The following is a 26,337-nucleotide window of genomic DNA, read 5'->3' as shown; positions in this document are numbered from 1 at the left end:
GAACATGGAAAAAACGAAGAAGAAAAAGCGGAAAAATTAGATGAAGTTAAAACAGGAGCAGAAAAAGAAGAAGAACCAGAAGGAACAGCTACTGAAGAAGAAAAAGAAGAAGCAAAAAAAGAAAAGACAAAAGGAGGAAAGAAGAAGAGCAAAGTTGTAGGAAATATAGGAAGAAAAGCAGGACAGAAATGGCAAAAGAAGAATCAACAATTTAATCGAAAAAAAAGCAAAGTATTTAAAAAATAAAAAAAGATCTTCTTTAAAATTAGTTTGAAAACAAATGTAAAACCTAAAAAATAATTTTGTATGAAGATTAAAACAAAATTTTAGTTTAAAGTTTACTAAATAAAATTACAATTTTTGAAAACATTTGTTATATTTATTCTCTCAAAAAAATAATTAGACCCGATTCAAAGACAAAACAGAAAATTAAATGAAAATAAATAAATAAAAAAAAAAACATGTGAAAGTGAAAAGTGTACAGGAAAAATAAGGGGCTGCGAAGCAGCCCCATAAGCCCCTAGTATGTGTTTAAATGAGAAATGCCGCCAGATAATGTCACTGGGCCGTGCATTTTCTCACTTGCAAATTTATTTTTATACTATTTCCCATATCAGAAAAAAATTACAAAAAATACTGTGAAATCAGCTCTTTAAGCACTTTCAGATGAAGCAATAAAACATTTGCATGCAAATTCTCCATTGCCTTTTTTACTCCTCTCGATCGTAAAGTAATTGAATAATCCCAGTCTCAAAAAGTTCAAAAAAAATGTTGACTGAGGGAAATATAAACCTACTGCAGATGCAATAACATTTTTATCAAGACAAATAAATACAAATAATAATTGCATTTTTTATTATATATGTACTTGACAGTGCCAGCTATAAATATCATTCGTTCAATAATAATACGCATAAATAAGAAAAAAAAATCGATGGTAAAGGTTATACGGTGTCGTTCCATAAAAATTACTGCATACAGTTGCATAAATTGTCAAGTGGCACACAGGTGGCATACGTTCAAATTCATAATTGAGAGACGCAATCATCCTCGTGCGTATTCTCTCATCGTTGTCAGTGATGAGTAAAAAACAAATAATGAAAAAAAAAATGAGCAAACAAGTGTTCATTACTATTTAAAGAGAAGCACATACACATATATAACTTTATGCAAACGGAGCCAAAGAATCATTTGACTCTTAATGTTCTAGATTACTATACCCAGCTTGATCCATGGCTGGTTCAGTCACCTTTCCCCTTTTTATGTCAGCAGAGGCCTAAAAGTATACGTTTTAATCGTACTATGTATCGAATTGGCTGTTCAATAATATTTTTTTCATGCCTGGCGCATGTGATACTGAGTGTTCACTCGACGGAACCTGTATTGACGGTAAGTTGCTCATGTCAGTTTTCATCTTTGTGGCTCCATGTGCAGAGCTAAAGAAGTAGAGAGGAAGTAGAAGGTGATCATTGAAAAAGTCCAGTCTAAAATGTCCAATAAATAATACCCACTGTCGTAATGTCCTCTTTTTAATGTCCATGACATGAAATGTTCACTGAGCAAAACTACCCATGTTATCTAATGTTCAAAGTACTAAAATGACCTGTAACTGCAAATGTCCAAATCCAGGTGTTGTGATGTCAAAAGTAATAAAATGGCTGTCACGTTTTAAGGTTCTTCAAATTAATGGGTTTTATTACATTTCCTATGCCTTTTACCTCAAAACTAAGTAGTATAGCTTGGGTCCTTGACATGTTTTGGAAGTGTCCAAGCAGAGTTGAGGGGAGGGCCGGGCCGGCGGGCCCCCCTCCCCACTGGTTCACCTATTTCCACCCAGGGTTGTACCTCTACTGATATGATCTCAGACGATCTATTCTTAAAGGTCATGCGAGCTTCAAAAACCGCAATTGTTCTAATTTCCGTTATGATTGTATGTTCCTTATTTTTTAATTCCAATTCATTCACTTATAATTTCCATTTTAGTTTGAACTGAGGCAGTTTTATGAGTTTATGGTCACGTTCGGGAGATCCTATAAAAATGCAGCTGAGCAAGCGACACGGTTTGATGTTTTCAGAAGTAATTTGAAAATCATTGAGAAGTTAAATAACGATGTCTATGACAACGCGACTTATGGAATTACGAAGTTTGCTGATTTAACTAGTGAGTATAGACGAATAAAGAAAGTGGTTCATAGATACACTCGTATGAATACTCAACGCCCAGAGGGCGCTTCGCGCTTTCTTAGGCCCGCGCCAACGAAAGATTGACCCCAAAAAATTAAAAAGTAATCATGCCCGACTCTCATTTGTCCAATCCTTTTGGCCTGGAGCGATTGGACCAGTAAATCGAATGAACTATTTTCAAAATCTGATTAAGAGAAATGGTGCTGGGTCCACACCATTTTGCGGGGAAATCAAAGCCAAGAAGTTCCAAAAAGTACAATTATTTCATCCCTTTCTCCACCTTGTTAATACAGTATTCGGGCCACTTCTTGGTGTTTTTTCCTCATCTAGGGACTATCACCTGTCGATAACCGCAAAAATCGTGGAAATCGGCCTAGTAGAACGCTCGAACGAACTATTTTTAAGCGTGCCAGTAGGGCTCGCTTTTTGAAATCACTCGGATGTACCATAGTACAGCACACAGATCAACCAATGCTATTCAACGGGTCGTCCAAATACTTTTTTCCTCGCACCCGTTTCTTTGTCTTTGAACCATTACACTGTCAAGCCCTGATGGTCTTTTACCAAAAAATCTAATGAACTGCTAATTGGAAACCCTTGAGAACATTTTTCTGTCAAAACCGTATTATTCAATTTGATAGAAACCTCATAGGAGCTTTCTTACGCTCGGAGGACTCAACTCTAGAACCTTCTTTCCCGCCAAAACTCTATAGCCAATGAGCGTCTTGCACTGTAAGTGCAATCTGTGATGAGCCTCGTGACTCATTATACTATGTACTAACCATGGCCCCTGCCGAAATCCACTTAAACCACTACAGTTATTTCGCGATATAACTTTGGGTGTCCGGTTTCGAGCAAGGCAATAAAAGACGGCGAGGCGATTAACCGATTAACCATTCACCGTGATGCCAGGATCCACCAAATTCTCTCAAAAATTGTTTTCCGTCTATTTAGCGAGTTTTTCTTTACTTTCCGTTGAAGTACAAATAAAAAGAGACCTCATTTGTACAAATCGGCCGAATAGGAGAGAAGTTACAGTTCGAAATCCAAAGAGATTAACTCAACGCGATTTCGATGCACGGCAGTTCGCCCAAATCACGGTCGTGCGCAAATGCCGCATATCAGCTTAAAATCAAGATAATCGGACGGAATCTTTAAAATTAATTTACATTCAACGTTCATGAATCAATATTTTCTCCCAAATTTAGCAAAAAGTACCAATTGATGCAAAAAGCAAAGACGTGAAAATAAGAGGTATTTGTCCAACATTTCAGTCATTCGGCACGCTTTTCCAACATACTCATGTTGGATTTTTTCTTCTTGTTTTTTTTTTTCTAATAACTTTATTGCTAACTATCATTACAAAGATATTATAAGCATTTTTTCTAACAACAAATAAGTAGAACAAAGGACGACCGAGCAGTCCGTTAAGTTTATAATAGAATAGTGATCATATGTCACAACGATAAAAATTCGCCGACCGGCGCACAAGAGAAAAATCCCGCCGTCCGATATGGGCCTTGCGTTGGTGTTGGGACCGCCCGGGCCCGTCCATGCCTCACCGCTCAAACCAGCACCCTCCTCTCAAGCAGGTCACTCCCCTCCACCGTCGCCTTAGAGTCCTTGAAGAGTCAGAACGTCAAACTGGACCTACCCAAGGGTTGCGGAGGAGGCCCCACCTAGAGTACCTTTATAGACAGAGTATGGCCATTTCTGTTCCAGTTTTTCATTGGTCGCGATCGAATAGGCTAACACGATGCTCTTAGGGCCGTAAATAAACAAACAAGATGGCTGTTATCAGCAAGCAAGATTGAGGTTATGCACATCTTACATCCTCCTGTGATAAAGGTGAAAGGCGTTTTAACAATAGTTTTCGTGTTTTTTTCGTGTGTTATTCGTAGATATGCTAGTTTAAATTGTTACTGCCGTATAATTGAAATTTGTGTCAAATTTAGCTTCTTATCGATGTTACGGTGAGTCGCCATCTTGTTTGTTTATATACGGCCCTAAGAGCATCATGAAGCCTAAAAACTCGTTGACCAATCAAAAAGCGGAACAGTTTTCCTGTAGTAAAAAGATACGAATGGCCATACTCTGTCTATAAAGGTACTCTAGCCCCACCAATAGCCACTCCGCGAGTAACGACGCGACGCCTTTCCCCCCTCACACTTTCCAGCAGCGGCAGAGCTTCGCATCCTGCAATCGAGTCGCGTAAGAGTCTTATCAAATTCGGGAGAGTAATAAAAATTGATAAGAATGTTCTCGAGTGTAACTTATCTCTCCCATCGCTCTACGTTGTTGGCTAAACCGAAGATGGTGCACGAAAAATCACAAGATTCCGATATTTATAAGGAAATATCTTCGGTTTAGAGAGTCGCACTCAAATGTTTCTACTAGGAAGGAGTTGGTAACATGTTTCTAGCACAGTTAGAACACAATAAGGCGGCGAAACACTTCTGAGCAGCGAGTTAGAGGAACTCATAGTGGGAGCGATCACATGAGTGACCGCCCAGCACCAAAGTTAAAACGCGACTGCGGCGCAAGGCGGATAAAGAATGGTGGTCGCATTTCGTACCCTCTGGACGTCACACGGTATCGGGTACATCGGGTACATTGGCTGGCCGAGGCCGGGGGGGCCGACTCAACCTCGGATTGCACGGCAAAACCCGTACCCTCCTGACGTCACAACGCTTCAAGATGGCGGCCAAAATCGAAATACGACCACCATTCTTTATCCGCCTTGACTGCGGCGAACGAACTATGACAAAAAAATAAAAAATTACATTGTGTATATAGCCCAAAACATTTTTTTTTTTTCAATACACAACACAGTTCCGTTTTGTTGTCATTTAAGGCTCCAATAATTCGAAAAAATTCCAAACTCCTCACTCATGCACACTGCAATGAGGGCAAGCGCTAGCGAGCCCTCAACCCCCAAAAGAACCAACCCCCCCAACATTCAATCTCCCTGGGTGCCTCGAATGGGCCCCTGGCCTTGGCCGGGGACGAGCGGATTTCGAACTTGGACGCTGAATCCGGTGTGCTTTTCTTCGAGACAAAATACCGTGGGAAGCCTCGCAGATTCTGGATTACATGGATTTGTCTCCGGGGAGGAGCAGACCGTGTTCAGCGGAAAAGAGGCGAGTTTGCACATGCACTGACGGTCCCCGGTCAATATGACATCAGCGGCCGGAAGTGAGGACTGTCATATTGCTCCCAGCGCTTTTCCAACTACCTATCTCTTTTAGCCGACCACCAGGCTGCGCCCGGAGCAATGTGACAACGGTGGTCGTCTCCTTGAACGAAGATGCGCTCAGAGATGCACAGACAGGGCCATGCATGCTGAGTCCGAGTTTTTGGCCCTGCCTAAACCGTGGGAACGGACTTGTTTCAGCCTCGGTTTAGGCCCAGGAAAACTCTGGAAAAATCAAGATCGCCAGTCGCTCTTCGTTCACGGTTACGGTCTGGATCGTAATCCCACCCCCGTCAACGCAAGTGCTACTCGCTTTCGGAGTCCCAAAATTCTATTTCGCAAGTTCCCGAACCAGGCCAGGAGCCCATTCCCGCCGCGCCGCGACTGCCTTCAAACCCCCCTTCTTGTTGTTTTCGCTTCGTTAAAATTTTGTTGATTTGTGGTGTCTGTGATTCTGCTGGGTGTGATTGAGCAAGGTTGCGTTGTTGTGTACTCTGTAAAGTGAATTCTATAAAGTGTATTATCCTTGAATAAATTGCGATAAACGTGACTGGTGTCGTTGAATAATATTGAACTCGGATTTAAGCAAACCTACAATTGCCATGCCGTGCTGGGTAAGCCCAATTCAGTTCCTCCCCCTTACCACACCCCCAAAGATTTCACGGAGCTGGTCGTAGCTCCCCCCCCCCAATTACGACCTGGTGGAAACGCCCCCCCTTTTTTTGTGTTATGCTGTTTTGTTGTTCTGGTTCCTAGTCGCCCCTGCAGTGCACTTTGAGTGATCTGCAGCCCCACGTTCCAACACCATAACATTCAAGTCCAGGTATTTGAAAGAGTGCTTGATAATTCGGATGGAATTTTAGTCCATGGACTTATTCAAGCGTGCCATTGCAACCCCTAATACATATAATGACAGGAAGATACCAATGATAGGAGGGGGACCTCCGAATCTTCCGAAAAATTTATGAAATCTTATCAAAAAGTACTTTCAAAGAGGTCATATTTTCAATATGAGGGGGAGGGGGGGATTTCCCCCTGAATTCAGTAGCGAGAGAAAATATGAGAAAATGTCCGCAGACTAAAATCCCTCCCCTTACAGACCATCATTTATTTCTGTCCAAATGCAAAAACTTGACATTCAGACAGATCTTATTCATTCATAATGATTTACAAGATTCAACTACCAAATGAGAGTTTGTGACGCGCAAAATACTAAATATTGACCTTTAATCTTATTTATTTCAGCTGATGAGTTCAAGCGAAATATGCTGCACTTCAATGACACTCCACCCGGGATTTTCTTGAAATCTCCAAAAATCATTTCGGGCAGGCCCAAAATCTTTCCATCGCGTATTCGACGCTTCAGCGATACGAGCAGCTTCTCATGAACGCAAAACCCTTACTACCCTCCTCCATACGATCAAGTTTGTTATTTTGTTTGTTTGTTTCTTTTAAGGATTTAATTGACCACTAGACAAGGGACGAATTTAAGCATTCTGGTACATGCTCGTCAACCAGAATTTCACGTAGAGCATGATTCTAACATTTAAAATTACTGCCATTTACTCCTAACTGAGATATTGGAGTTTTTGTTTTACATTGGTTACGGGAGATTTGAGTTGCCCGATTTTAAGTTCAAAAACACAGTTTGAGACAAAACATGATTATAATTTTGATTACAATCAGTTCTTACAAACGTTCACACATGTGATCTCATACGTGAAAAAAAAACAAAAAAAAAAAAAAAAAAAAAAAAAAAAACGAAAACATTGACGTCATACAGGGTTATTCAAAAGTTACGCACCACTGGCCATAACTTTAGTTCTAATGGACCACTAGACAAGGTACGAATTTAAGCAATCTGATACATGTTTCTTAACCAGAATTTCACGTAGAGCACGATTCGCACAACGAAAATTACTTAAACCAACTCCTAACAAAGATATTAACGTTTTTATTTCACATTTTTTTTTTTTTTTTTTTTTTTTTTTTTTTTTATTCATAGAAAATATCATGACATATTGTTTACAAAAATCAGAATTATGTATGAAAAACTTCAAAATTATAAGTAAGAGTCAGTTGATAATATTTTAATCAATCATGTTGTGTATATGATTGAGTTAGATTAAGTGATATCTTAAGAAACATATTTTGTTTGAGTTTTCTTCTTTTTGAGTAGTTAATTACTCTTTGAGTAATTAATAATCTATAATCTTATATCTATCTATTTTCTATAGGACCGGGACCGGCCGTAGCCATTACTTCAGTCTGTGTTACCCTACCATTCGACTTCTCGTTTTTCTTTTCTATTACTAACCTTATATATCTTTAGATCGTGTTCCAATCTGTCTTTGTTCCTAACATGACCTTCATAATTGTTTCTTTCTTTATTTCGCAGTTCACAGCTGCCTGGATTTTATTTCACATTGGTTATGAGAAATTTGAACTGCCCGCTCACAAGAAACTCAAGGCTCTACGTGAGTCAAATCGCGCACTACAACGGTTTCTGCAAGCCTCTCAATCGAGCAATGTTCATTTCCCACCATGTGTTGTTCAAACTATTAGCAATTTGCTACAGCTAAGCCAAAGCGTCAAGATTGAGGTTGCTAGATTTTTATATCGCAGAGACTGTCATGATAACGTTTAGCGCGCGATGTGAATCACGTAGAGCATTGAGTTTTCATGAGCGGATGGTTTGAATTTACGCATCAAGAATCATAAAATATCTTCGTAAGGAGTTAATTTCGATAATTTTTGTTGTGCGTATCGTGTTTTACGTGAAATTTTGGTTAAGAAACATGTATTAGAATGCTGAAATTCGTACCTTGTCTAGTGGTCCATTATGATATCGATTTGCGGTTTGTGGCGTCTTTCCTCATATCGAGGGGGAAACTTTTTGAGGTACTTTTCAGTTCTTCACCCCCCCCCCCCGGGGGAGGGAGGGCGGGGGGCAACTCAAAAATTTCAAATGGCAACCCCCATCATGTGATACATCGTTAGAAAGAGCATGAAAAATTATTTTTGGTTGCAGAGCGGGTAAAAACCGGGAAATTCACTAGAAATAATGCCCGAAACTAATGTCCAACTTGAGGAGGACCCTTGACACGTTGCGATCAGTCGGAGCATTGAAATACAAGGACTGCCACCCCCTTAAAGTACGGAAACATCCAAAACACCCCCGCTGTCCCCCTCATTTTTCGTTGCGGAGCGGGTAAAAACCGGGAAAATCGCCAGAAATGATGCCCGAAACCACTGTAGAACTTGACGAGAACCCTTGAAACGTTGCGCTCAGTCGGAGAACTGCAACACAGGAACTGCCGCCCACTTTAAGGACGGAAACATCCATAAAACCCCCGCTGCCCCCCTCTTTTTTCGTTGCAGAGCTGGTAAGAACCGGCGCATCATTTCTGGCGATTTTCCCGGTTTTTACCCGCTCCGAAACGAAAAATGAGGGGGACAGCGGGGGTGTTTTGGATGTTTCCGTACTTTAAGGGGGTGGCAGTCCTTGTATTTCAATGCTCCGACTGATCGCAACGTTTCAAGGGTCCTCCTCAAGTTGGACATTAGTTTCGGGCATTATTTCTAGTGAATTTCCCGGTTTTTACCCGCTCTGCAACCAAAAATGAGGGGGGGGGCAGGGGGCTAAGAGTTTTGAAAACTCACTTTAAAGTCGCAGGCTGCGTTTGCGTTAACATTGGCAAGAAGGTCCACTCAGATTTGATACTAGGTTTGAAGCTCTTCTGTGACTTTTCGCATTTTAATGCAATGTTTCATTGTAACAGGCCCATTCCCCCCTACGGGGGGGCTGTGGTGGCCCGGGGGCAATATGAAGACTTCGGTATCAGACTTGGAGTATTCGAGGACTCTTCGAGAAGAGAAACGGTATGTCCAAGAGCCGCCGAAGCTACTCTAAAAAATGAAGGTACGGACCCCCTAAATAACCTTTGGACCCCCCTAACTTTCGACAAGGGGGTCAGATCGACTTCCGGTTTGCGCCAAAAATTTTCTTTTTTCATGCTCTTTCTATAACGATGTATCACATGATGGGGGTTGCTATTTGAAATTTTTGAGTTGCCCCCCGCCCCCCTCCCCCTGGGGGGGGGGGTGAAGAACTGAAAAGTACCTCAAAAAGTTTCCCCCTCGATATGAGGAAGGACGCCACAAACCGCAAATCGATATCATAATTAGAACTAAAGTTATGGCCAGTGGTGCGTAACTTTTGAATAACCCTGTATGTATGAACTGGTATTAATCGAAATTAATCATGTGTTGTCTCAAACTGTGTTTTTTGCTAAGTCCTGACGACGGCTGAGGCCGAAAAGCTTCGACAAATACATTCTTTAAATTCAAGTTGATGTGACTTAACATTTTATTTCAACCCATAGCACTGGCTACCCAACGAACCAAAAATTAAAGATATTGGACTTAATACTTAAATTGCCATCGAACAGCTTCCTTTAAAAAATCAGTATGCTTTTGTAACCATGTGAGGGTCCCACGTGAGGAACATTGTATGACTTTTCTGATCTTGCGCAACGAGATTTTTGTAGGAGTTTACAGTTTTACCTGTGAAACGTCTTTTTGGTATACTGCGTCTTTTGTAAGCAACAGATCAATTATGTACGTATATTTATTATGTTTCAATGCATAGGGTGGATTTGATACGTGCGGGCATATTGGAGGTGTAAGCGCCATGTCAATCATGTACTCGGCTCTGATTAGAAAGAAGAGAAACCTTTCAATACAACGTAAGCGTCAATACTTAATTAATTGTTCTTACTCTCTTTCCCTCTTCTTCTACAAATAGACCATTTCAGAATGATTTTCAGTGATAATTTCTCACAAAAGAATTCCGGCTCGTTCGAGGACAGCTTAAATTGTTTCAAAATAAACTATTTTCGAAATAACTGGACTCGTCCTCATCTTTTGGCGCTTTTGGTTGCCAGATGTGCCCTTTCCAGCTGTTAGGACCATCCGATGTAACGTGTACAATACTGCCGTACTAAGCTAGAACGCTGTATAAACCTTCAGGCGTTGGAAAATTTCCTTTGATGAGACACGAATTTCCCGGCAAACTTAATAATATTTTTCTTCCAATTTTTCAGACAGTTTACTCGCAATTCCACCGAAAAGTCCTGAAAGTTTCAAGAAATAATACTCATAACTTTGCTTAAAAATGAACATTTTATCAAAGGAAATTTGGCAACTCTCGAATGTTCATACGGCGTTCTTCCTCAGCACGGTAGAATAGTACACAGCAAGTTGCCTCATGGTTAATGACGCCATCCTGGTATAAGCGGCGAAATTTGGATATTTTTCATTTTTTGGTGGCTGTAGAAACTGGGGTAAAATGTTGAGCTTTTGATAAAAAATTTCTGCACGGACAGAGTACATACATGTAAGTCGCTTTACAGCACTCCCTCGCGCTCTACGACTCCTAACCTCCACTGCTCTCTTTCAAACCACAAATCTTGGGGGATTGAGCACCTTAACATTTCCGCTTCAATCCATTCCCTCCAACCTTTCATTGGGCGCCCTCTGCGTCTTCTCCCAGGAGGAACCCAGTCAAGGACCTTCTTCGGCAACCTGTCTCCTGCCATTCTCTGGACATGACCATACCAAATTAGTTGTTTTGTTATAATGTCATGCACGATGGTCTGCCTGGCATCCATGATCTCCCGTACCGTTTCATTTCTGACGCGATCCTTTCTGGAAATACCAGCGGATCTACGCCAGAAGTCCATCTCTGTTGCCGCTAAAACCTCCCGGGTCCGCTGTTTCATTGGCCATACTTCACACCCGTAGGTTACTATGCTCTTGACAATCGCGTTGTAGATCCTTCTTTTGTTCTCTTTGGAGATCCTTTGGTCCCAAAGGACTCCATTTAACATACAACACGGACAGAGTACCTGGTTAAATTCCGCGTTTATGTGGGAAACGTTCTCCCCAGACTACTTTTGAGACAGTTACTTGATCTTTTCATCCTCGCTCCGACAATGACGTGCTGTTGGATTTTTTTTCTGTGGCCGCCATTATCTTACCTCAAATTTCAAGAATAAAAAAAAAAAAAAAAAAAAAAAAAAAAAAAAAAAAAAAAAAATTAAGTAAGAGGCTTACACCAGAATGGGCTTTATCCCCCTCCTCCGCCACTCGTAAGACTCCGTAAGGCAAGGACCTCTCCACTAAGTAGCTCACGTAATATTTCGACGGCCCCATACGCAGTGAAAAAACTTCGGCTAAAATTACTGAATTGTTGGTGTTCCATTTGAGTTCTCAATCGGTGGTATCTACCATGTCTATAAAAAGTATTACATCTAAATACCATTGAGTAAAAATATCGCTCATGCAGCGGTAAAAATACCCTTTCAATGGTTTGACTATACTAGGAATGAACCACATTTTGCAATAAGGAACCACTATTTTTGGCTCATTTTAGAAACAGCATATATGCCATTAGCGTTCCTATGCAGGAAAGTGCTTTTATGGACGAGCCAGAGATAGTGGTTCCTTTTTGCATAATGCAATCCAAATCAAGAGTTCATATACAACATCATTAATAATAATAATACCTTATTTTTCTTCTTTTTGTTATCATCATCAGTGCGTTCCATTAATTGAGTCTAATTATTTGTGTCTTATTTCTACAAGAAAATCGACGGCGTAGGTCCGCAATCACATATGTCATTTGTGGTGTCTGAAAATCTCCACCGCTATGTTATTTTCTTAAAGAAGAGCAAATTGACATCATTCCTTGAGGATTTTGCAGAATTTTCTTCGCGCAGAGAAGAAAAATCAAGTCAGTTTTAAAGAATTGCCCTTGAGTGGTTTTCCTTTTCAAAAACAAAGTATGACAGGGAGTATACGACATTGCAAAGCGAGTTAAGTGATTGCCGATCACTTACACCATCGAAATGTTTCAATCCGTTAATTTTCGAGTCAAACTTTGTTACCTTGGTAGAGCTGATAGATTGTGATCGACATTGCCGCGACGCTGTGACTTATTCCACTCTGTTCTCGGCCATTCACGCCACTTATTTGGCTACGGAGAAAGACTATCCCTACAGTGGAGGACCACGGGAATGCAATATGGCCGCTGCAGCCAAAGGCGTGGCGACCATCAGTAGCTGGAGCCTCGTCGAAGGCGAGAGCGAAATTTTGGATAAAATCCGATATGGCCCTCTCCCTGCCCATATTAACGGAGACAGAATACAAGTAAAATTGAAGTTTTTCCTCCTTCATTTTAGAGCGCGCCATGCGGAGACGAGAGACCCTCCTTTAATATTTTGGCCATGGTCTTTGGCTTTTACTTTCGGGTCTTCAGCATTCTGCTGTTGACTTACCTACTACATGGTTGATGTTCAAAAACGTGTAGTCAGTTTCGTTTTGCAAACAAGCCGAAAATGGCCAAAGTTTGGGAAACTTGTTTGGCTCATAACGTCACCCGTATCTTATCATCCGCCGTATAGGTAAGTCAACAGCCGAAATTAGGGTGAAGACTGTTGCTCCCTCATAATTGTCCATTAGGAATGGAGATGTTGCACGTGTGAAGGATTTGCGATTTGGCTATTGATTCTTATGTAAAAGTTCGCAAGAAACACAATGGTGCTATTGGTTTGCTCTAAAATCAACTCCCAAGCTCAAAAAAAGCTCTCAAGTTGAGGTCAAAATGGAGGGGATATCCCACGCTATTCGAGAGTCCACCTCTAAACCAAGACAAACTCTCCATGCAAAGATAGGGAGCAAATACATTGACAGGGCTGCCACTTTATTTGGGGACTCCAAAACTGAAAACACGGCAACCCTGCTAATGTATTTGTTCCCTATCTTTGCATGGAGAGTTTGTCTTGGTGTAGAGGTGGACTCTCAGGATAGCGTGGGATATCCCATCCATTTTGGCCTTAACTTGAGAGCTTTTTTTGAGCTTCGGAGTTGATTTCAGAGAAAATCAGTGGGACCATCGTGTTTCTCGCGAACTTTTACTTTAGAATCATCGGTCAAATCGCAAATTCCTCACATATGCAACATCTCCATTGTTGAATCCCCGAAAGTAAAAGCTTTCCCTGGTAAAAATTGGCAGTAGAATCTGTGTTCCAAAAAACCATAGACCTACAGCCGACTGTAAGATTTCCAATACCTTCTATAGCCGGCAACACAATTTCTTATAGCCTTTTATAGCCGATGGCGATTAAGCAACAGCCTGGCGATAAAGTGTATGCTAAACGTTTCTGATTACGGATGCTAGGACTTAGTGAGTTTTTGGACTACCGCTCTCTTTTTGGGCCGCAGTATCTAATTTGCGAGGAAAGCTCCTTCAATGCTGAGTATAGGTACATGATGCTTGGACAGAATTTCTCTCTTTTTAGCGATTCAGTCGCTAAATCGTACTATCTGACTCGTAAAAAAGGAGGCACAAGTCATACTCTATAATATAAAATCATAACAGTAACGCGTAATGCATGACGTCATGCCGTCTGAGACGCGAAGCGCCCTGGTAAAAATTGGCAGTAAAATCTATGTTCCAAAATACCATAGACCTACAGCCGGCTGTAAGATTTCCAATAGCTTCTATAGCCGGAAACACAATTTCTTTTAGCCTTTTATAGCCGATTGCGATTAAGCAACAGCCTGGCGATAAAGTGTATGCTAAACGTTACTAATTACGGATGCCAGGACTTAGTGAGTTTTTGGACTACCGCTCTCTTTTTGGGCCGCAGTATCTTGATTTAATTTGCGAGGAAAGCTCCGTACTTTTGAAGGATGCCTGCCATTCCTAATATGTTGGAACGACTTCAATTTCGTATAATACTGTGCAATACCTCGGTGTGAAATAGTTGCTTCAAGCGCTGCGGTACGCTGCGGCGCTACGTGGCGGGCGGGCAGCCAGCGCTGAACGCGCATTGGCGCCTACAAACCTAACAGGGATACTTCACGCATTTTGCAATGCGTGAAGTATTCCTTTTAGGTTTGTAGGTGTCAGTGCGCCGCCGCTCCGCTTTGTGTTAGGCTCTAATATTTAATCTCGTGGAGTCAGCGTTATTCAACTCATGACTTTGAAATGTTTGCACACTCTTTATGGATTATTCTCATTTTAATTGATGAAACAAAATATGTAGTAAAGGAAAATATAATGTGCGTTTTGTAGATATTAAGGTGATTCCGTAAAAACTTAAGGATTTACAAAGCACAAGAATTGCTACACAATTTCTAATAGCATTTCATAGCCGATGGCGAAAAAGCAACAGCCAGGCGATAGGAACTTTAGCCCGGCTGTATAATTTTTTATCGCTTCGTGTAGCCCGGCCGTAGGATTTTTTCCACTTTCTACAGCCAGCTATATGATTTTCTATCGCCCTCCTCTGACGGCTATAAGAACTTCTATGGTATTTTGAAACGCAGCTCCTATCGCCAATTTTTACCAGGGTTCACCTGTCGCCAAGTGGCCGAGGGAGGGTCTCTTGTCTATAGTGCCATGTTTCAAGGTGAACTTCTTGCAACGGCTGGGCCGGATGATTCATAATTTTAATTCGATTGTGGTTCAATATGTCGTTTGGTTCAAAACAATGAAACATAACCTCAAACAAAAATTTTAGAATCTAAGTTAGAAAAGCTGAAAAAGATGAAATTCCTAACAATTTCATTTTTCATATCCATGCATGTAGTACTCACAAGAAACAAATCTCAATCACAAAAACCTGTTCCCATTGATTAATCGATCGACTTTTGAGGCTATGCTTACATTTTGAACCAATGTAAATAGATACATGTCTGCGTTTGATGTATATCGAATACGATCCACTGCTTTTTTCAAATATTTTTTGGAGCGTAACCGTTAATTTTTGGCATCGTGATAATTAAGACTGGAGAGCGTTCAGAGTTCAACCCAATCAATGCTTGCATAAGAGGAACCCATTATACGTCTTAATGCCCCGCCAAAGTTTTCTAATTTTGACATAGCTGTTAATTTGCTTCGAGCAGATAGCTGTTTGAGAAATACTTTTGGTTACACCTGCAAGCAACGAAACTTCGTATGTTTTAGAGGAGTGCACTCTCCAATGTCTTGTTACTTTGGCATATTTTGCAATGGACGGCTGCGCAATATGTATTATTCTCTCATTACACTATACACATTTCTTACTATACATGACGCTGAGGAATCATCCGGACAGAAAATTGCTCCTCTGAAAAGTCTAAGTTTGTGTTCTAAGTTTATTCTTTTTCTTACTTAAAAGGTCTTGTATGTTATGTAACGCCGAATTTTTGAAGTTTTACAAGGCACATGAATGATCTGTGACGTTTTTCAGAAAAAGATTCTAGTTCCACAAAAGGACTCATGTCGAGCGGTCGTATCATCGTTAAATATATCAGCGTAAAGTAATATTAAAGCAGCATGAAACATAATTTTAATGGACAATTTTTCAGAGCAGGATGTCAGTATTTATGATGAATCTTGTCAGGACGGTGCAGTACACATTTTCTGAGATTTTGACGTAACGTATTGTTATAGAAATGGAAATCTCGCTATTCTTCGGCTTCTTAGACCGCTAGCTATTACACATGACATTTGTGCATGATTAGGTTTCTTCTCCGCAGATCCATATTATTCATGAAACTTTAAATACAATTTTTATTCGAGCAACATTGCTTTGATGATTATTGATACATTAATTTTCACTTAAAACAGCATTACACAGGAGGAATCCTTCGGCATTGTCCTAACACTGGATCCAACCACGGTGCAACTATCGTAGGGTACGGAAGTGGTGAGTAAAATAGATTTACCTGTATTCACCATGAATTCTCAGCAGGCCGGCAAGCAGAAACTGATACCAAAGATCAAGGTTTAATGAACCAATTGTTCCTAAAACGTCTCTCTGAAAAATTAGAAAAAGAGACAGAGAAGCACTGGAGAAAAAAGTCTTATGGACCTAGAGTCCAAAACATTGACAAGAAAAATCACGCTTGATATTTGCTTTAATCGAGCGCCAAGCGCCAAGCCTCTTAATTTAAGCGGATTTCCTTTTGATTCAAGAGGAAATCTGATTGAATAAAGAGTATTTTTCTTGTCAAATTTTTTACCAGTTAGGACTCTGGATCCAATAAGAGACTTTTTTCGCCGAGGTTTTGAGATGGAAAATGCACCTAGATTTTCTTTCTACGAGGAGAACAAAATATGATGTTTCTCATTCTATCTTCCCTTTGCTAATGGGCTGCCCCCTAATCGCCACGCAGTCCAGCCCCTCTAAGGGCTTCGCTCCTCAGACGTTATGCATTACGCGTTACTCTCATTATTTTATATCATCATACAGTAAGATTAGCTCTAGTAATCCGTCGATATCCGATTCAGATTCTCTTATCCCATTTTAACCTGATTTATCTAAATATCTCCAATTATTCCAAATTTTATCCCCGTGTATGCCGACGAGTAGGGAACAAAAAACATCCCACATTAATCACAAACGCCGAACGCACCAAACACAATAAACAGATGAGACGCGATAAGCGGATAAGACTTATTTTAGCGAAAAATATAATCCTAATCATTGACTTAGCCTGAAATTATGCATGGATGGTTTAATATCAAATACTTTCAAAACTTGAAGACCCCCAAACGCCCCCCTTCTTTCTAAGCTAATGATATGATAGTAGTTTTCTCTGTGAAAAATGTATGCGCAAACAGAGGTTTTTATCAGGTGAGGGGGGCATTTTTCATCTACGAAGGACGTTCAATACGTAAGTATACCCCCCTTGTAAAATCTATGAAAATGAACCAATTTTAGAAAACTTGGGCTTAAAATCTTCCTTAGGATATACCAAATTCAACAGAACAAACTGCAACAAAATCGAACCATGTGTGGCCGGTCACGAGCCGTTTGAACTCGCCGTTCCCGCCAGATCGGCATCCATTTTAGCTAGGTGTTCCGTTATTACCTTTCTAAGGTAATGATTTGAATTTTCCCTGCGAGTGGGCCAAACAATCTTAATTGATCATAATATCACGGTGAACACATGTGACACGTGTTAGTGATGGACGACTGAGCTTCAGCAAAGAAGCTCCTCTTTTGTGACCTCTCTCGGACCTGAAATCCCGGCGGGAATGGCGCGTACCTCGGCGCGCTGTGGCACACTGCGGCGTGGCGGGCGGCTGGCCAACTCCCAATGCGCATTGTCGCCTACAAACCTAAGGGGATACTTCAAGCATTGCGCAATGCGTGAAGTGTTCCCTTAGGTTTGAAGGCGTTAAAGCGCGTTTCGTGCCGGTAGCACATCGCGGCGCGTTTAAACGGCTTGCGATCGGCCGCACGAGGTCCGATTTTGTTGCGGTTTCTTTTGTTGAACTCAGCATATTCTAAGGAAGATTTTAAGCCCAATTTTTTTAAAAATTGGTCACTTTTGTTAGAGTTTAGAAGGAGGATACTTACTTGTTGAACTTCCCTCGAAAAATTTTAATTTTTGACATCAAAGGCTAAAACAGAAGAATGTTGCGAGAAACGTAATCTCCGTATCCTGATCCTGATTGAATAAACACATTGGATATCGGCGTAAACTATCGCGCAGGGTACGGTTTTTATTTTACCGAAATATACCCCTCTGGAGGGTACTGATTTAATGGTGCAATTATTATGCTTCTTATTCTTATTCTTCTTCTTCTTATTCTTTTCAGAGGATGGCGTCAATTACTATCTCGTGCGAAATACATATGGTAAAGATTGGGGTCCTTTACAGGTGAGTAAATGGACTTTATTTTGCAGGATGGAACTGCTCTCTTCCATAAAAGCACATAGGGAGATTAGTGACTAAATGACACTTACGGTGTTTTTAAATGATTGAATTTAAAAAAAAAAAAACTCAGAATTGACCCGAAGACTGTATGTAACAAGGTGGAGAAATGGTGCTGGGTCCACACTGTTTCGCGGGGAAACGTCTAGTTGACTTTGAAATTACTCTCAACTCCACCCCCCACTCCAAAGCAAATCGGTGCGTACCTGTGAAGCTCGGTTCAAGTCTTCAAGTGGCTTTTCCTGATAGCACTAAATTGAACCACATTTGGACCAAGTTCATCTGAAAGCAACCAACTCACTTTTCCGAAAAAATTGAGCTAAGAATGTTTTTGAGTTCCACTTGTCGTATGTATCCCCCAGCCAAAAACTCAAAGTCGAGAAAAAAAGACTGTGTTAAGAGGGGTTAAAGTTTATTTTTGTCATGGGAACGGAGTTCCCCATGATATTACAATCGTTCCATTGCTTTCGCTATGGGATTCCCTATACCTCTGCGACCTTGAGCGTTTCGCCCAGTCTCCGATTTTTGGTTGATTTTCCGATGTATCAAAAACCGTTGTATTTTTTAGCCAATCATGTCTCTACGTCAAGTTGTGTTGATTGCTAAAATTCGCTTTCAGCGAGTTTTTTTCCAACTTGAGATGTCGTTTCTGACTGGTAAATCTGCGCAGATCCACGAAGTTCCGTTTTTAGGCAAATTCTTTTTTTTGGGAGGTTCTGATTGGTTATTTTTCGCCATCAGTTTTCTGTTCGTTGGTGCAAAAGATCGCCTACCTCGGTGCTCTTGAGAAGCCGCCATTATCCCACCTCAAATTTTACAAATAGAAATAAAGAAATTATAACTATTGTGCAAGGTGGAAAACTGCTCTGGAGGACCCGTTACGGATATATGAGCCAAAATCGGAACTCGATTGATTGATTTATTCCATGAATACAGAAATATTGCCTCAGCTTACTGCCGCGATGGCAAATGCCTGCTGATATGAACCTTGAGACACATGATAGCATAGGCAAACAATGTCTCACAGAGAAAGGCGCCTAGCTCATTTCTCCAGAAGCTATACGAAGACGCGAATCGCCGAATCGCTCAAGGACAACTCTTGTGATAAGTCCCGCCCATCGTCCGAGTCTTTTAAATGCTATTTTTTCCAATCTTTTCGCCGATCTGTGATAGCCTAGTCGACTGAGGCGCCCCATATTTTTGATAAGGTGCGGGCAATAGGTGATCGGGAGTTCGATACCCGGCGATGGGAGATAATTTTTAATGGTTGTATTGAATGTTTTAGACCAATCATCAAAAAATAATTAATACTAGATGATAAATGTACGAACATTTTCTCGTGAGTTAATATGTTAAACAAAAATACTGGAATATACCTCCTTCATATAATCAGCCACATGTTCCCCCAAATTAATGACGTTATTTTCTTTTTTACGACGAAATGTTCTGGTATGGGTGTCCCCTTGGGTGATCTTGAAACTCTGTTCACTCTGTGCTTTGCTGATGACCAGGTGGTGGTTGCTCAAGATCAAGACGACGCGGAATACATGATGCGCAAGTTAGTAGAAGAGTATCGGAAGTGGGGTCTGGAAGTCAGCATATCCAAATCTGAGAAGATGACTTTTGGCGGTGATCAGCAAAGCATTGAGTTGGAGGATGGGCAGCAGATCAAAGGCTGCGAGCACTATAAGTACTTGGGAGTGCGGTTGACCCAGGATGGAAGAACTGATCAAGCGATTAAGGAAAGAAACACCCTGGCAAGGAAGGCTACAGCGATGTTAAATGGAATCCTCTGGGACCCTCGGATTTCCAAGGAGAACAAGAGGAGAATTTACGACGTTGTAGTCAAGAGTATTCTTACATATGGATGTGAAGTTTGGCAGCTGAAGGAGCGGACAAAGGGGATGCTAAGAGCAACGGAGATGGATTTCTGGAGGAGGTCTGCTGGAATTTCTAGGAGAGATCGGGTCCGCAATGAAAGAGTGCGTCAGATCATGGGAGTCGAAAATGACATCATATTCGACGTCATGACCAGACAGCTTGTCTGGTATGGTCATGTCAATAGAATGACGGACGAAAGGCTGCCAAAGAAGTTGCTTGATTGGGTTCCTCCTGGAAGGAGACGAAGGGGACGCCCAGTGAAAGGGTGGCGACAGGGGATTTTAGAAGAAATGAGGGTTTGTCAACTCCCTGAAGGGCTTTGGGAGGATAGGGGACTTTGGCGGCTAGGGGTCGCAGAGCGCCAAAGAGCGCTATAAAAGCGACTCTATACATACATATACATTTTCTTTTTTCAATAAAGTTAATTTGCATTCAACGTTCGTAAGTTAAGCAAAAAGTACCTATTGATACAAATAGAAAGACATGAAAATAGTAAGTCTAACATTTCAGTTTTTTTTTTTTTTTTTATTTATTTTTTGTTTTTTTGTTTTTTCAATAAAACAAATTGACTGGGACTAGAATCATCGTATCTCTGAAGACAAAAGCTAAGTTTTTTGATACAGAAATACTAATATATTCATCCTTTATATAATCAGGGAGATGTTGACCCAAATATTGATGTATATTTTCTTTGTTCGCCCAAATTAATGATGGTATTTTCTTTTTTCAATAAAATTAATTTACATTCCACGTTCTTAAAGCAATATTTTCTCCAAAATTCAGCAAAAAATAACAATATATACCTACGCAAATAGTAAATAAATAAATAAAGCAATGACGTGAAAGTAGTATAGGTAGTACACATCTAACATTTCGGTTACATCTATTTGAATGAAAAAAATGGCAACTTAGGAAGCACATAGGTCACTTTTCGACGGTGAAACTACCAAACCACGTATCTCGGTTTGCGACGTCGCAGACTTCCTGTCATACTTTATTTTTTAAATGAAAAGCTACTTAACGTCCAGTCTTGAAAATTTCCGTGATTTTTCCTCTTCGTGCGGAGAAAATTCTGTGAAAATTTCAAGGAATGATATGGATTTGGTCTACTTCAAAAAAATAAAATGTGAGCGGAGATTTTTAAACACCGCAAGCGAGATACGTGGTTTGGTAGTTTCACCGTCGTTATGATGCGTATTCGGGCATATGCGTAGAGTAAAAATATCATACATTACGCCGAAAAAACGAAACTGAAAGTTAAATGCGTTAACTTCCAAAAACCATACATAATCCAACGAAAATAAATAATTGGTAAATAACAGCTTTCTTGTATGCAAAGAAAAAACAAGCAGTTCCAACGCCCAAGCGTTGAAGGGCGCTTCTTTGTCAAATCATATTATTACCGATTTATGTACCCGAAGACTGACGAAGATGGAATGTAAGGTGGGATTCCTTAACCGCTAATCCCTTCAAAACTTCAGATCGACCGCGAAGATCTGAACCTATCCACAAGCACTTCGTGACGAATGAAAGTCAGTGATGAATGGAAACATAAAGGATGCACTGTAAATCAGACGACGGGAAAGAGCGGCGGAACCTCTAAAGCTGGTGCGTCAACGCGATCTAGCGGACAGCGGCGTCGCGACGCCGCGAGGTAGGGCGCGCAGGTCGCGGGGGAGCGGGGCCGCGTGAAGAGGAGTTCAGCAGTGGGGAGGGGAAGCGTGGGTCGCGGGGAAGAGAGGGACCGGCCGGCCGGCGATGACATCGGCGCTGGCTGGACCCATATTCACGGCGTGAACATAGGCAGCGCTGATGTCTCCGCTAACTGGAGTTGGGGGGTTGGTTGGGGGTCCTCATTCATTCTCTTGGTCCATGACATAACCTTAAACCTTCCGCTCAATGCCGCAAACCAGCCGCAAACAGCTGACGTGTCGATGCTGCGCCAAGAAAATGAACCAATCACAAAGTAGCACAGTAATACGTCACTAAATTGAAGAGATCACGTGACTGTTCGTAATATTTTCAAATCGATCTGAAAGTACTGCCTCGGATATAAGTATTTAAAGCATAAGGAGGCCCTAAAATACTTTAACCAGGTAATACGTCCGTGCGAGATTGTTATGCTTAAAAGCAAAACATTTCACGAAAACTTTTACGAATACCAGATGCAGAAAAAAATCCAATTTTCCCGGGTGTACCAGAATGGCGTCATTACCCATAAGGCAAAAGGGCATGTAGTATAGTACATGTTACATCGGGGGAGTCGAACGGTTGGAAAGGGCGCATCTGGTACCCAGAAGCGCCCAAAATTAAAAATGTTAAAAACGAGATGTCGACACAAAATTACATAGCCCCTTCAATTCTGAAGATACTACAAACGAACTGTACCTACCTTAAAATTTTCATATCCCAGAAGCAAAAGTTCCCATGACGAATATTGCTATCGCTAGCGATTGCAAAAACCAACTTGTCTACATTGAACTTTATGAAGACATAAAACTGCAAACCTATTTTTCTGTTTCAACTTCATGTGAGTTGGTTCCTCTCTGTTAAACTCGGTCCATTTTCACGACTTTGCTTGCAAGCATAAAGGCATTAATGTGATTCGATGGACGCCATATTTTGTGTCAGAACGGCATGCGATTTATCGCATCAATTGGTTCCATTTTTTCAGCCACTCGTCATTTTTCTCCGATTTTGAGATCGCAATTTTGTTGTCATGAGACTAAAGCACTCACTTACAAATTTTAACAAAGAAATTCAACGTAATAATGGCGTGGTTTTTTTAGAGAGAAAATATCGCATTCGAGTGCAGTTTCGATATCAGTATCGAATGCGATGTTTTCTCTCTGAAAAAACCATGCCTTTATTACGTTGAATTTCTTCGTTGAAATCGGTAAGTGAGTGCTTTAGTCTCCTGACAACAGAATTGCGACCTCAAAATTGAAGAAAAATGATGAGTTGCTGAAAAAATGGGACCAATTGATGCGATATATCGCATGCCGTTCTGACACAAAATATGGCGTCCATCGAATCACCTTAAGAGATTTTAGGTGTCTAGAAAAGAATCGTCAACTTCCTTCGATGCAAAGCCAAAGGTTCTACTCCCTTTTTTAATAGGTGGTATAAAAAAATGGCGAATGCCAAAAAAGCTCATCGGTGCCTTCGCGGAATTAAAGAAGTGGCAGCACCTAAGAGCGAGATGTAAGGAGTAATAAACAAGTTGGAGCATGTTTTCCATTGAAAACCTTTTTTTCAGTGATTTTTTTGACCTACCTATTCAAAATTATCTCCGTTGAAATATGGGATTCCCGCGGAATAAAATTTTTTTTCTGCGAGCAGTCACATATGCTTAAAATAGCCTCGTTGGAAAATTGGCATCCCTCTTCCAGGAAATCATCTGCTCACGCTTACTTTGTAATTTCTTCTCTTTTCCAGGGGCATCTGAAGGTTGAAAGAGGCACGTGTGACATCAAAGAGAGAGTTTACTCCATACAGATACTCACGAGAAGTGTCAGCAATAAATGTACCATCAGTTAATAAAGTATCATACTTTTCAATTAATTGAAATCAAAAAAGTACATCGAAAGGTGGGTATGGATAAGAATGGACCACTAGACAAGGTACGAAGTTAAGCATTCTGATACATATTTCTTGACCAAAATTTCACGTGTAACACGATTTGCGCAACGAGAATTACTGAAATCCACCCCTAATTAAGATATTCAATGTTCCTCTTCGCATACTAAAGTTTACCATGACAATCTCTGCGATATGAAAAACTGGCAACCTCAATCTTGACGTTTTGACTCAGCTTTAGCAAATCATATACACTTTGAGCGATAAATGGTGGGGAAAAACAATGTTCGACTGAGAAGCCTGCCAAAACTGTTGTGAGGCGCGATTTGACTCACGTATAGAGAATTGCGTATCTTGTGACTGGGCAATAATTCAAAAATCTCGTAAACAATATAAAATAAAAACGTTAATATCTTAGATAGGAGTTGATTGCAGTTCTTTTCGAAGCAAGAATCGTGTCTTACGTGATATTATAGTTGAGGAACATTTATCAGAATGCTTAAATTCATACCTTTTTTGATGGTCCGTTCAATCTAAAAAGGCGAACTTAGAGAACTTTCCTAACTTTTCTCGGAACAAATATTTTATCGAGTGAAACGAGGCAACGTTGGAATCCTCATACGGGGACGAAACGCAAAATGAGTTTCCTAAGTCCCATTATTTGATGCCGCGATTATATTAACGCGAGTTTGAATAATGCGGAAAAGTCAGTGCATCCGGCGGCGTTAAACGCTTATTAGCGCCTACAAGACTGTGGGAATACTTCACGCACTGCGCCAAACAATGCGGTCGGCGTGAAGCGCCTACAAGACTGCAAGAATACTTCTCGCATTGCGCCAAACGCACCGCAGGCGGTCAGTTGGCGTGAAACGCATAATCCATTAATTAGACTGTGAATCAAAAAAGTACATTGAAATGTGGGCACGAATAAGAATTAGGCTAAAAATTATTCGCACTGCCAACTGTTAAGTATCTCTGCACTCTACACGGCCTAATTCGACTAAATGATAAGTTCAAATTTTCCGAGAAAAAGTGAAATATTGGCGATATTATGCGTCATGTATTTGGTAGAAATTATTATAAAAGTTTTTGTCGTGTATACCCCCCTCCTCCCCCATCATGGTCACGGTTTATGTGTGTTGCACAATGCATTCATCGTTTCTTTAAAATTCATCGAAGGTTAAAAAGTTGTACAAAAAATTCACCTGTGACGAATTTGAGGAATCTCATAACAGTCGTGTTCCTTGTAGGCTAGCCGCCTTTCACACTGCGAGTGTTGATGAGTTAAAACTTAAGAATGTAAAATTTACTGTACTTCATTCGTCAGTTACGTGTCTACTAATCTATAGGTTCCCTAGCCCTGAGTGTGAAAACTTTGATGAGTGAATACTGCATGGTGTGTGGTATAGACACCGAATACCAGTAAGTCAATTTTACCGTAGGTAAATGCAACCGATATTACTCCTTCTTCTTCTTTTTTTTTTCAAAACTACGATTCGATTTAGCAAGTACGAATCGAGTTTGTGTCACGTGCAAAGAAGTTTATCTGCAGTTCTTAAAAGGTAATAACCTTCTTACTAGCGTCTGACTCATCAAACTGAGATAGTTGAAGTTCGCATTTTTTCCATGTGGGTTAAGTTCTTGTATCAAGAGCAGCCTTTTTTTGAAAATTCAAAAGTTCTTCCTAGAAAATATTTTTAGATTGTCCTTGAGAGATATAAACAAATCCGTCTGGAATGGATGTCACCGTGCAATCGAATGACGTTTTACATTTACCTTTAAGTATGTTCAAATTTATTCTTTCCCTTAGTCTATGTGACGCAATTTCACCACGTAGTCGTCACGGAGGCTTCCAAATCCTGTTTTTTGCGTCACACTAATTGAGGAAAAACCAAGATAAATCCGTAGAGGTGTGGATTCACGCAATGCCTTAGACGCGAGGGACAAAAAAGCAGAGTTAGCAATCCAGTGCGTTGTCAAGCACAGTTCCTTTATAAAATAGCGAAAATTAATGTGTGCTCCTTCATCCATACTTTGTAAATATTTACATCTAATTGCCCTGTATTAATTATGTACACATATACTGCTTGTTCTTTTTTTTCTTGTCTCAGGTGTACCCAGGACCGACTGTACTCACACCAACCCGGCCAATTTTTGCTTTGGCCCGGCCTGGGACACCTGGAATAAATTATTTGTAAATTTGGACCCTGCCTCAGTGTCTAAACTCACAATAGGGTTGCATTCAACCCACCAATTAGCATGATTATTCTTAATCTTTATATTGATCTGTACATTTCTATATTTGTAAAATAGGTGAAATTCTGAATAAATTCTAAAAAAAAGAAGAAAAAAGTGCGGTTTCCTTGAAATATTCAGATGCCCTCAAGTCCATTGCTTGATGCTCCGATACTTGGAATCCTCGATAGATCCAAAACATTTTACGCTATGTTAAGAAATGTGGCAACGTCCACATACTCACGAATCATTTTCACCGTTCGATGACTCACTGAGAAAAAGCATTTGAAATCTCGTTTTTTCACCCGATTTTACGTTTGATTTTCACCCGATTCGACATTTGATTTTCCCCCAATAGTGGCTCAACAGGCTTTTCCTTCGAAGAGTTGGAACCTCATACATCGGCATCGATTCTCTCCTTTTCGTCAATGTCCTGTAAATTAGAATGAAGGGCTTCTAGGTTATACCTACAATAAATGTTCGTCATT

General features: G+C 40.6%; 1 protein-coding gene and 1 long non-coding RNA gene across 3 annotated transcripts; one reads left to right on the top strand and one right to left on the bottom strand.

The window, feature by feature from the left end:
- Window positions 1-252: 252 nt before the first annotated feature.
- Window positions 253-4,939, bottom strand: LOC140225725 (uncharacterized). Its single transcript, XR_011900702.1, has 2 exons — window positions 4,278-4,939; window positions 253-3,872 (listed from the first exon to the last, which is right to left on the bottom strand). It is a non-coding gene; the product is annotated as an uncharacterized lncRNA (long non-coding RNA).
- Window positions 4,940-4,942: 3 nt separating this feature from the next.
- On the top strand, window positions 4,943-25,966 carry LOC109037776 (uncharacterized). 2 transcript variants are annotated; one of them, XR_011900701.1, is made up of 5 exons: window positions 4,943-5,991; window positions 6,623-6,801; window positions 10,029-10,125; window positions 16,059-16,137; window positions 18,039-18,181. XR_011900701.1 is itself a non-coding variant. In XM_019052606.2 (4 exons), the coding sequence occupies exons 1-4, from the start codon at window positions 12,464-12,466 to the stop codon at window positions 23,573-23,575; spliced, it is 369 nt and encodes a 122-aa protein (XP_018908151.2). In that variant the 5' UTR covers window positions 12,050-12,463; the 3' UTR covers window positions 23,576-25,966. The 2 variants fall into 2 exon arrangements, 1 of the variants encoding a protein (XP_018908151.2); XM_019052606.2 differs by lacking the exons at window positions 4,943-5,991; window positions 6,623-6,801; window positions 10,029-10,125 and adding exons at window positions 12,050-12,589; window positions 23,474-25,966 and having other exon boundaries at window positions 18,039-18,100.
- Window positions 25,967-26,337: the final 371 nt, after the last annotated feature.

This window comes from Bemisia tabaci, chromosome 10, assembly GCF_918797505.1.
Source record: "Bemisia tabaci chromosome 10, PGI_BMITA_v3".
In the NCBI taxonomy this organism is placed as follows: Eukaryota; Metazoa; Arthropoda; class Insecta; order Hemiptera; family Aleyrodidae; genus Bemisia; species Bemisia tabaci.
Note: the sequence above shows the minus strand (reverse complement) of the source record. Positions and strands in the feature narration are given on the sequence as shown.